Here is a 12,722-nt window from a genome sequence, read left to right as displayed (position 1 = left end):
ACTGCTGCGGTGAGCTGAACAGGCTCCATGCTTGCCGTGCTATGGCATCTGCTTGGGCAATCCAGGGAAAAGGGTGCAAAATGATTGTCTGCCGTTGCTTTCACGGAGGGAGGGTTGACTGATGACATTTGCCCATAACCACCCACGACAAATTTTTGGCGCCATCAGGCATTGGGAGCTCAGCCCAGAATTCCAATGGGCAGCGGGGACTGCGGGATAGCTACCCACAGTGTACCACTCAGAATGTCGACGCTTGCCACGGTACTGTGGACGCACACCGCCAAATTAACGTGCTTAGTGTGGACGCATGCACTCGACTTTGTACAATCTGTTCCCAAAAATCAACTTCTGTAAAATTGGAGTAATTTCGTAATGTAGACAAGGCCTGAGTGTTTTCAGATGTAACAATGTTGATTTAAAAAAATACAATACAAGCTTATGTTCTGCAGATTACATTTCTCTTATTAGTGTTAAAAACATGGTAAATGGAAGTAGACGCCTGAAGTACTGTATGAAAAGTCACTGAGAGTTGCATCAGCCTCTGCAGTTTTTAAAAGCTATTTAAAAGGGCATGTAAAACATTTGAATACAGATATCTTAACAGCACCTATTATGAATGGAAAACATATATAAAAAAAACTTACTGTTGGCTGTAGATTCCCCATTAATTTATCAGGATCAAAGTCTGTCTGATAGAATAGCTTAGTATTTCAGCCAAGCACTGACAGGATAAATAAATAAATAAATAACCCCTCAGCTGTGTAAAGCCGAAGCTCTTACCTTTTACAGTTTTTGCAGAGTTTTTTAACTGCCTCCAGAGTAACATCCTTGCAGAAACTGAGCTTCACACATTCCAAGCTGATATGGCAGAAGCTGGCCAACAAGCAGACCCTTAAACCCAAGAATAAAAAAAAAGATTAATTTCAAGTTCTGTGCAGGCTCTTGAAAAACACCTCTTTGTTCTCCACACAGAGACCTATAAATAAATCTCAGAAAAATGTGGTCTCACTGCTAGAAAAATATAAGTATATATTGCATAAAGAAATATAAAAACATACATTCAGATTTATATTTTATTTTCCCTGGTTTAGAAAAATAAAAGGCAGAAACATCCATACCTATAAAGCTGGTGGAGCTTAAAAGCTCTGTCAGGGAAGTTGACAGAGTTCTAACCTCCTTGAAGCCAAACTTCTGATTATAGCTCTCAGTATTAGCAAAGGATACTACTCCATACTCCCAGTTTAAACAACTTAGTTGTGGGTCTTTAAAAAAAAAAAAAAAAGCATAGAGAGACTTCTGAGACCATCCACCAACATGAACATTTCAAATTGTAAAGTGCAGTCATTTATGAGTTTAAAATTTTACTCATGATTCATTCATTTTCTGAAAGATGCCCTGAACCCTGCTCTGCCAGGGGACCTGCAGATAGCCACTGTAACCTGAGAAGTGGGCTGCAGTAACCAAGGAAGGGCGGGGGATGTCCTAGGGTACTTGGGATACACACAGATGGAGCCTGCTCTGTATTACACTAGTCATAATTGTCTCACTTTTACCTTGTGCTCCCCCAGTCAGTTTGCTCTATATGCATGCTGTGTCTCCTCTAATATTTGGGCCCAAAACCTCCCTGCACCCACATGGTTTTCAGTGCAGGATGGGGTCTTACACTGCAAGATCTTCAGGGCACATACCATTTTTCATTGCATGTGTTTATACACTGCATAGTACATCTGGTCCCCAAGTCCTAACTGTGGCCTCTAGGCGCTACAGCTATAAAAATAATAAATCCCTTAGCAGCATCCACCATCAGATTCCAATTGCAAATTAATGCTGCCCTCCGTTGGACGAGCCCTTGGAGAAGGCTGGCTGCACAAACACTGCCCTCCTCCACACTGGGTTGCAGGTATCCTTTCTGATACAGATGGGTGCCATTTGATCTATATATGCACACAATGCTGAAAAAGGATTGTTAAATGGCACATTCCTGGTGAAGAGCTGTTATGCATTCTAGAGATGTATAAATATACTGATCCCTGGGTGAAGATCAAGAACTCACTCTTCCTTCCAAAACTCCCACTAAAATAGATTGAAACCTCAGAAGAATAAAAGTTTTGGGTGCTCTTAGCATCTCTACGCTCAGTAGCATTTAGTAACTGAGATTGTGCCAGTGTGTATGATTAGTGGAAGCAAGGGATAAAATCCTAGCCCACAGAAATCAATGGCAGTTTTGCCATTGAATTCAATGGAGCCAGGATTCCACCCCCAGAGACTAAACTTCACAATCTTGAGTAAAAGGATATTTTCCTCTTAGGAGACAAAAAATTGTCCATTAGATTCCACTAATTGATCTAAAAAGAGGCATTTCTGCTGCAGTTTTGAGCAACTTGTTAATTTATGACATCTACTTGTTCATTATTTTCCAAATGTAAGCATGAGAAGATTAAAATCTTGCATACTATACATTTAGGTTTGAAAGGAATAGGTTGGGGTTTTTTTGTTTGTTTTTTTTAAATCGGTAAATGTTGGTAAGATTTCACCTTATACTAACAAACCAATGAAAAATATTTCCATCAATAACCAAAATTATCAAAAGAGACAATGTAAAAAAAATGCTGCTTTATTAAACTTAGAGTTTGATTTAAGGATATTTACTTTGTATATTTTGACTTGTGATGACAATTTGTTCTATGCAAGATCTCACTCTTCATAGGTAACTTCTTGTCATAAGAGATCACTCTAAATATCACTAAACGAAGGCAAGATCATCATCTGTCCTTTGCATTTGTGCAGAAGAGTAAAGGGGCTGGTCACAGCAAAGGAAGAGATCAACCTCTGCAGGCCCACTATTCGCACTACATGAGTGGGCTGGCACAAACAGGGAAAAAGTGGAGTGGTGACTCAGTCTCTTCCCTTATGCACCAGCAAGTACAGCTGAGCTCGTTTGGAGGACAATGCCTGTAAACAGACAGCATGGAATACTTCCCTCTGGAACAAGGTGGAAACCAGGGAACGAACTGTGACTTCGAAAGTCTTGGGAAGATTGTCACTGGTCTACTGCTAGACAGTGCAGCTACATGCCCCCTCTAACTCAGTCAGGGCAGATTGTTATGTCAAAAGCTAGTCCACAGACAGTACAATTCCATGTCACCTATATTAGGAGACTACTATCAAGCAAATGTGGTTTTTTTGTAAGTCTCAAATGGTTACTTAAAACAGGTTTCACTGTAGGATAAAATATTGGAACGGCAACTTAAACCTATTTATAAATAACTAATGTTTTCTTTCATCCTCATTCAATATTAAAATAGCACAGACTAATATGATAAAACAAACTCTGTTAGTAATTAAAGGGTTGGAAATGTTCCGTCCATATAATTGATTGATGAGGCATAGCTAACTGACATGTACTCTTTGGGTCTGACGCTACTAGGTGTTGAGCTCTTCCTCAGAGTCAATGGATAGTAGGAGGACGACAGACAGTGGAGGGAACCCAGTGCTATGAAGTTGCATCAAAATTACTGCTATAATTTATACCACAGTAGCAAGCTACATATAATTACTAAAAGGCCAGCAACAAGGACAAAGGCACTGTAATCCTCTTGGATCACAGAAGAAAGAATACTAAAAATCTGAATCAACTGGACATTTTATTTAAAATATCAGAGTCGTATATAAATGGACAAAAACAAACTAGATATTCCTGTAGAACTGAACTATATTAAAGAAACATAAAAGCCAACAAAATGGAGACATTGCTAGAAAACACAATGCAGAATCTTAATGCATTGAATCTATGATTCAGGACTGGAAATTGAAAATGTACTTAAAATACTTTTCAGTTCTTTAGCCTATTCTCCTCTCTGTTTTAATTAGCAGGCTTTTAACCTCTGAAAACATGGAGATGTGATGAAAAGAGAGCACCCACATTACACCTGCTGGCAACATATCTGTTATCATGGAGCTTTGTAGCCTCTGACGCACATCAACTCCATCAGTGAGGCCATCTTCTTTTTAAATGTAGATAATTTTCTAATTAAAAAATAGACCTGATTTGTTACAATCATATGAAAGTCTGTGTCTATAATACAGGAAATATGACCATAATGAGTCAGATGCCGCTCCTTGTTTCACTATAAATGTATAAACAAAAACAGAAATTTTTATAACTGAATCATACAAACCTAGTATTCATGTATGAGTTACATATTCTCAGTTGTTACAAAATGTAACTCCCCCCCCCCCCCGCCCCATCACACAGAGACACTTCATTTAAATTATTTTTCCTGGGTTTTCTAGCCACAGAATAACACAAAGATGTGTAATGGAAACATGGAAAGCCAGCTGGAGAAAATAAATGTAATAACAAAAAGATGCCTTGTTTAAAATGTGCTATGTAAGTAAATTGTACTGTTATGTACGCTTATGTATGATTGGACCAGATCTTTTTCCTATGGTAAAGCATACGGGAATGGGCTGAGGGAAGGAAAAATCCACAGGAATCCCCTCACGAAGATTCCCCCATATCATACTATCAGGGAAGCTGGGTTTATTCCTCCTCTTCCTCCTGGTGTAAGGAGACATATGACCCACACAGTTAACCCTGTGGGTCACCCCTGTTGAGGCTGTGTGCTTTTGTGGTTTGACGGCTCCCAACAACCTGGTCTCTGCCCTTGGTCTCTGCTAACCCAGTTATGCTCTGGGAGGGGAAATTCTGTCAATGGGTCTGGGGCCCAATCTCCTCCCTTATTATTTAAGATAGATTTGATGATTTGCACCCTCAGGTCTAGAATCAAGGGAATCAATGTGCCATGACTTCCCACCCCATAACACAAACTATGGAAAATCTTACAACATGGGCTGCCTTGCCAGGGTCAACTAGTTAGCCGAAAGGGTTTGTATAAAGCTGTGATAAATGAAGCCAGCCAGTTAGCTATAAAGTCCCTCTTGGTGGCTGCTTGCTTTACCTGTAAAGGGTTAAAAAGTCCCCCAAGTAAAGAAAAGGGAGTGGGCACCTGACCAAAAGAGCCAGTGGGAAGGCTAGAACTTTTTAAAATGGGAGAAAAGCTTTCCCTTTGTCTCTGTTGTTCTCTCCGGGCTGAAGAGATGGGGGCAGCTGGAATGCCGCGTAAAGTTTGGACCAGGTATGAAAATTCATCGTCCATACCTAGAAGGATTCATTTACCGTTTTTAAGAACAGGATTGGATTTTGTGTCCTTAAGAGGTTTGTGCATATGTTTAATTAGTTGGTGGCAACAGCTGATTTCCTTTTTTTTTTCCCCCTCAGCTCTTCCTAGGAAGTGGGGTGAAAGGGCTTGAAGGTACTCCACAGGAAGGAATTCCCAAGTGTTCCTTCCTGGGTTCTCAAAAGGGTGGTGGTTTTTTTGCACTTGGGTGGTGGCAGCATCTACCCATCCAAGGTCAGAGAGAAGCTGTGACCTTGGGAGTTTAATACCAGCCTGGAGTGCCAGGCCAGTATTAATTTTTTTAGAATCCTTGCAGGCCGCCATCTTCCGCACTCAAAGTGCCAGAGTGGGGAATCAGCCTTGACAATAGCAGAACCCATTAATAACAAAAACCAAAAAAGCCCTTTTGTTTTAGGCAGTACAAAGACAGAGAAAGTTGAAGAGGGGACCTGAAAGGTCCATATCCTACAACACCCAATTCTCTGGCATTTTCAAAATCCTGTGTATGACTGTGCAGTAGATTTAATAAGCATTAGAAAAAATTCCCTCTGCAACTGTGTATGAGGGAATGGCTCAGAGATCCAATTCCAGACAAACCTAAAGACTATGTATATAAATATTTTTAACATACTTGTTCATCCTGTTGGGGGCATCTCCTTTCTACCAGAATTAGGGGGCTTCATACTTTTTCAGTGACTTTTTTCTATGCCCCTCTTTTCTCAGGTTATGCCTAGACTTCGAATTGGAGGTGTAATTTCCAATTTGAGAGGACACACCTACACTAGCTCTCATAGCCCCCAAGGTCTAAGCAACAGGAGGAGCTAGACGTCCCAAGTACGTATCCATCAGAGATGCAAGGCACATACCTGGGGCCGTTAGCCCCTCATGTGGCCATGGCTACACTCTATTTTTACCGCTAACACGGTCAGAGCTTGCATGGGTATGTCTCCTTGAGCTGGAATTTACACCTCCAGCTCAAAGTTTAGAGGTACCCTCAGAGATAGCTGAATTAAATCGCACAAAGAATAAAGATTAAGCCATTTGGGCTTAAAGTATAACTTGAATTTTTAACATTCTCTTTTTTAAATGGATCTTAGAGGTCATAAGTTATTCAGTTTTTGCACATTTCCCCATATACTGAACTTCTCACTGAATTTAAAACAATGTAGTTTAGAAGAAAGAACAAAAGAAAGAAAAAACCCAAAGGTGGTGGATTCAAATCAGGAAATTTCTTAGACTGTAAGTTACATGAAGTAAGATAGCCACACAGCCAATGGCCAAATTCATTTCATGAAGAGCCCAAAGAGCCTAGAGTTGGAAGGCTCTGTTTCCCATTGCCACTTCCCTATGGCATCCAGGTCCTCTAACCCGGGGATTCCCAAACAATGGCTCACAGACTATGTAGCGAGGCGATGACTCACCGGTGCGGCGCCTCCTGCTGGTCGTCTCAGGAATTAGCTCTTTACAGCCTCCGGAGCGCCCTCTGCAGGCCAGTGTCTCACCAGCCACTGGCCCCGTGTCCCTCCCAGACCCTGGTGCCTCCTCACCCTGGGGTGCTGTCCCCTGGCAGTGTCCTCACACTCTGGGTCTCCCGTCCCAAGGGAACCCCCAACCCTCTAAACCCACCTTGCCTCAGTGGCTACTGCCAGTCATCATCCAGCCACTGCTCACTGGGGCAGACTGCAGTCTGTAATGGCCACTCATCACAGGCAAGGGGTTAGGACCTGCTGCCTTTGCCTATCTCTGGGCTGCCCCTCTGCAACCCCAGTACCTGTGTAGGCCTTCACCAAGGCCTGCAGCCTGGGGTTTTACCAGGCGGGAGCTCCCCTTGCCCTTGCCCTTGCCCTTGCCCTTGCCCTTGCCCTTGCCCTTGCCCTTGCCCTGCTCTGCTCAGGCACCTTCAGCTCCCAGGCAGCCGGCCCTTCTCCCTCTAGGGCTAGAGTAAGACTCCTCCAGCTTCTGGCCCACAGCCCTCTTATAAGGGCCAGCCGTGGCCTGATTGGGGCATGGCCCCAGCTGTGGCTGCTTCCCCCAAGCAGCTTAGCTGTTCCCAGCCACAGCCCTCTTCAGGGCTGCTTTTAACCCCCTCAGGGCCGGAGTGGGGTGGCCACCCCACTACAGACTAGTCTGTGAAGAAGGGTTTGGTCATATGATTCTTTCTTCCCTCCTTGTTTCTGGCTGGAACATTACATTAAAAGAAACTAAACATACATAATCAATATCCTAATGCTTTCCATGTAAGCAGTTGCTGTAATTGCCACAAGGAAGTTGTGATTGTGATGAGGAGGGAAGAGGATTCTGCACAGTTGGGAATGGCACACTCTCTATTAAAATGTGTTCCACACTCTGTCTTTTAACAACATCAAAATAGATTAACATTAGCAATTTATAGTAGAGAGAAATTCTTCAGCTATTGACAGCTTAGGAAAATGAAATCGCCTACTCTAACACAATAATGAAATCCTTGACACTCTGGGACAAATGTTTAAAGAGTGCAGTTGCACATACCACTGGGTTGAAGCAAGAACATGTTTGCATGTATTTTTTTTTGCTCCTTTATAAAAAAAAATGTTCTCTGTATGTAATCGCATCTCTCGTTCTCCTCACACACTACTCCCTGAAACAATATTTAACTGTCCCTAAAGTGATGACATTGAAAACCAGAGAAGGGAGCAGCAAAGAATTTCAAACCTTCACAGGAAATTAAAATGGGAGGGTACTTGTAATGAATGGCTGCAATAATTATCAAATGTCTCGTTTTGCTTAGGTGTTTAATCAACAGCAGCAAAACTGGAGCAGACTTATGTTGAAGTGCTCTTGTTCCACTGGAATATCAGTACTTCAAAAGATGATATATGCAACACAAGCAGTAATACTGGAGACTTTTTTTTGACTGATGTACTAGATAGATAAGGCAGCAAAGAAGAGGTTAAATTTCAATTAGAAGAAACAAATACAAATCTAAGTGGGTCACAGGTTACAATTAATATCTAGCTTGTTCTAGCCATCTATAATTAACTGTTGGTTATGCCTAAGTCAGGGTTCTATGCGCAAGGCAACTTAGGGTGACCAGACAGCAAATGTGAAAAATCGGGACAAGGGGTGGGGGGTAATAGGAGCCTATGTAAGAAAGACCCAAAATAGGGACTGTCCCCATAAAACTGGGACATCTGGTCACCCTCAGACAACTGTATAATGCAGTATCATTTAGCTCTGTTCTGATTTTCTCTCCTCAACAGGATACTAATACATACTCACATATATGGTAATTATGTGCCATTCGTCATACTTCTATCTAATCTATACATATTTACATTGTACTTATTATAATAGTACTTAGACAACAGAGAAAAATATATTATACACAAATATACCACTTTTCAAACCACACTCATTTCTTTTTAGTCCCCCACCCCCCAATTTATAGAAACCACAGACCCCTGATCTCCTGAGTCCCATCTGTGTACTGCAAAGCCAACACATGCACATGCCTATATACTGCAAGGCAACAACTGAAGGATGAAAACATATTGCTCTTGTGGAATTCATGGTTTGCCCCTCTGTTTTTCAATAAGTCACTAAAATTTGGCATTTTGTTAATGAAAAGAGTTGTAGGGAGACTTAATAATTCCAACACTTCCCATATGCAAAAGCTTTAAGTTGTCACAGCGTCTCTGTGCTGTGAGGATGTGCTTTAAAACCTCATCCAAGAACAGATTCAGAGTTAACCATACAATACACATTTTTTTAAAAATAAAAAAGATAGATGGTTGAGACAATGTTATTAATAGTTTTCCAGAAACATAATAATGCTGCTGGTAAACATTAAGGCAGTGGTTCTCAAACTTTTGTACTGGTGACCCCTTTCACATAGCAATCCTCTGAGTAACCCCCCTTATAAAATTAAAAACACTTTTAAATATATTTAACACTATTATAAATGCTGGAGGCAAAGCGGGGTTTGGTGTGGAGGCTGACAGCTCGCGACACCCCCATGTAATAACCTCGTGACCCCCGGAGCAGTCCTGACCCCGTTTGAGAACCCCTGCACTAAGGGGTTTATTCTGCTATCAGTATCCAGATAGATCCCAGCAATAAGAAAATAAATATGGGACTTATGCCATCTGTATTTCAAGAGGCTATACTTCAATGTGTCTGACTACCACAAGACTTTTACAGTGGTGTCACTGCACTGTGTGAAAAGTCTGCTGCAGAATTTATACCAAAACCAAATCTACCATCCCTATGTTCAGAGTCTCTTGCCCTTCACGCGAGTCCTACAGGACAGGGTCCAGGCACAGTGTGTTCTTTCCCAGGAGCAAGTGCTCCTGCCAAGGCCCAAACTTTTTCTTTTAAACAGCCTAGATCCTTAAAAAGACATCACTGCCAGCCACTCTTGCCAAAAGTAACAGTTTGTCTGAAGTGTGGCAGGTATTTTTCCTTCTCAAGGAAACTTATTAACCCTTTCCTCTCTCCTGGAGTGGCATATTTTCACCCTTTCACAGACTGCCACACACTCAATGAGGAAATATCTCACGTTGACGGAAGTCTTTGTAAATAGAAGATACTGGAACAACATACCAGCACATGCAAACATACACACAAGCATGTCACCCTTCCTCCTGTATATCTGACACATATGTACAAACAGAGAAAACATATTTCTAAGAGTGACTGCCAAATTTATGTGTCTAGAAAGGAATCTCCAGTGTGGGTTTGTATGTGGGCAATTTGTATATACAGATCTTTATCTGCCCTATAAAAAGAATATAAAACATATATAAATATATACATGTAAATGAATATAAAAATATTTTGATTAATCTTAAAACCATTTGATACATGAAGAATTTCAGCAAGATGTTATGAAGCAGCTGGGGTTTTAATTCCAATTTTGAAACAAAAAATGTGGCTATCAATTTAATCAAGGCAATCACTTTAAACAATAAATTTTAAAATGTTCCCTATGCATCTGTAGTACTTAATACTTTGTTACCAACATAAGTAATGATGGGCATAAAATAGTTGAATGCCTATACATCTCTGCACAGCAAATGCCATTACAATCTTAATGTTTGCAGCACCATGATATAGTATTTATCTCACATGTGGATTTGTGGTATTCCCTGCAATTACAGTGAAGAATATAACAAATACTGTGATAATTGCAAAGTGTGATTAGCATATGTCACTATTTTAGTGATGCCCAGTTATATATTCTTTATACAGAAGGGACTATACAGGTAACTAGCATGTTTGTTTTGATGATTAATGAATGATCATACTGAATATTGCAAATCCTACAAAAGAAGCAAAACGAGGTTGTTACACAGAAGACAGGGGGGAAAAAAGAGAGAGAATACCAAGTATTAAGTGATATCTGCTGAAGTTATATCTTACCCTCTCTTGCTTGTTCCTGTAGAGCTCAGATCGAGGTAATAAAGTTGGCGGCAGCTCCCTGCCAAAGCTTGAATTCCTATGTCAGTCACCCTTTTACAGCCACTGACATCAAGATACCTGTAGGTTTCAGAACAGATTACTACCAAGGAATATCTAACATTGGCACAGTAGTGTAAAGTGGTGAACAAGTTTCATTTTCAGGGATGATTTATAGAGCTTTACCCATTTATACTATTTTTAATAAATATACAGGTAACACCAGAAAGCATAACAAAAAACCAGCTTGATTATTCAAAAAACTGCCCTTTCTAAATTCACTAATATTTCATTCCTTTTACTCCCAGGAAGCTCAAATTAAAAGAAAAGTGTTGTTACCTAAAAGGTTTTCTTTATTCCACCATGGCAGTTTTCCTCTGGATTCAAAAAAGTATCACGTATTAATGTAATCCCCTCTCCCTACCCTCAACCTTTTTTTAATATATAAACACTTTTAGAAACACAAATGTAATGATTTCTAGAATATGAAATGACTTAGGTGTCACTGAGAGTTATATCTAACAAGCTATAAGCGTGTTGCCTCATTTGCATTCTAAGTGCAAGAACCACTCAGCTTGCTTGTGAGCTTCACGCCTAGATGGCCCATGAATGTCAATCTTATACCGTAAGACCAAAACCTGATGGTGCGTATTCATTTATGAAATCTCACCAAGGATACATAATAAAACTGGGGGAGCTTTCAACTATGTCTCAGCTGAATGGGATTTTAGGCTACTAATTGACCAATTAGGAGGTAAAACTGTGGACTAATTGCCAAGGCATGTCTTGTATTAGAATATATATGCTATGTCAGAATTAATTTAATACCAAATCACTATATCAAATAGTACCATGAAATCTTGTTGTTTGTAAAATGATTGTAGGAATATATTCTCCTTGTAGTTCAATCAACTGTCATTAACCATTTGGAGACTACAGACATATGTAATATCTACATGTCCTACGATTTCATTTGGCCAACAGCCTGGAATATGTTAGTGTTATAAGAGATTAATATAAAAGTAACGTTTCCTTTCATCTTTGATGTCCACATTTATCAGTGATTTGTGTGTTCAGCCAACCCATTGAACAGCACGGTCAATAGGTCTGCAGAAGCAGTGCTTAGTTACTTCATCAGTGAGCAGAATAGAGATACCCAAGATAGATGGATAGAAGCCACTTCCATTGTTTCATCTCTTTCATGGACCTGGCCTATGCCTGAGCCACTCAGAAGATTAAAGAGACCAGAGGTGAAATCCTGGCCTGACTGAAGTGAGGATTTCATGCCAGGGATGGAAGGTCTAATTCTGCAATCCACAATAATTCATTTTCTGGTATTACATTCACTCAATCAGGCCTTAAATAAATTCTATAAAATCCTTTTCGAGGTTTGCACTTGTATTCATTTATTTAAGTTCTTTTCTGAAGTGTTAGAACAAGAATAAATGGACACAAATCAGACGTCAAGAATTACAACACTCAAAAACCAGTCGGAGAACACTTCAATCTCCCTGGTCACTCGATTACAAACCTAAAAGTCGCAATATTACAACAAAAAAACTTCAAAAACAGGCTCCAACGAGAAACTGCTGAATTGGAATTAATTTGCAAACTGGACACCATTAAATTAGGCTTGAATAAAGACTGGGAGTGGATGTGTCATTACACAAAGTAAAACTATTTCCCCATGTTTATTTTTCCCCCTACTGTTCCTCACACGTTCTTGTCAACTGCTGGAAATGGCCCATCTTGATTATCACTACAAAAGGTTTTTTGTTTTTCTCCCCCTCTCCTGCTGGTAATAGCTCACCTTAACTGATCACTCTCATTATAGTGTGTATGATAACACCCATTGTTTCATGTTCTCTGTGTATATATATATCTTCCTACTGTATTTTCCACTGCATGCATCTGATGAAGTGGGTTTTAGCCCACAAAAGCTTATGCTCAAATAAATGTTAGTCTCTAAGGTGCCACAAGTACTCCTGTTCTTTTTTTGGAGAACAAGATGAGTATTCGGAGATATACAATATATAATTAAGATAAATTTCAAATTAACTGAATAACTTGCTAGCAATTCCACATTCACATACATTTTTTCCTCTT

General features: G+C 40.2%; 1 protein-coding gene across 3 annotated transcripts in view; it reads right to left on the bottom strand.

Moving 5' to 3' along the window:
• LOC119566677 overlaps nt 1–12,722 on the bottom strand; it is a 112,156-nt gene that overhangs the window by 12,901 nt on the left and 86,533 nt on the right. For all 3 annotated transcript variants that reach the window (XM_043546488.1, XM_043546486.1, XM_043546489.1), the window contains 2 exons: nt 10,581–10,697; nt 781–891 (listed from right to left, as the gene is read on the bottom strand). In XM_043546488.1, coding sequence (XP_043402423.1) covers nt 781–891; nt 10,581–10,697 — 228 coding nt within the window. The remainder of the gene's footprint in view (nt 1–780; nt 892–10,580; nt 10,698–12,722) is intronic.

Source organism: Chelonia mydas, chromosome 5 (genome assembly GCF_015237465.2).
Source record: "Chelonia mydas isolate rCheMyd1 chromosome 5, rCheMyd1.pri.v2, whole genome shotgun sequence".
Classification (NCBI taxonomy): domain Eukaryota; kingdom Metazoa; phylum Chordata; order Testudines; family Cheloniidae; genus Chelonia; species Chelonia mydas.
The sequence above is the reverse complement of the archived record's forward strand: the minus strand, read 5'-3'. Positions and strand labels throughout refer to the sequence as shown.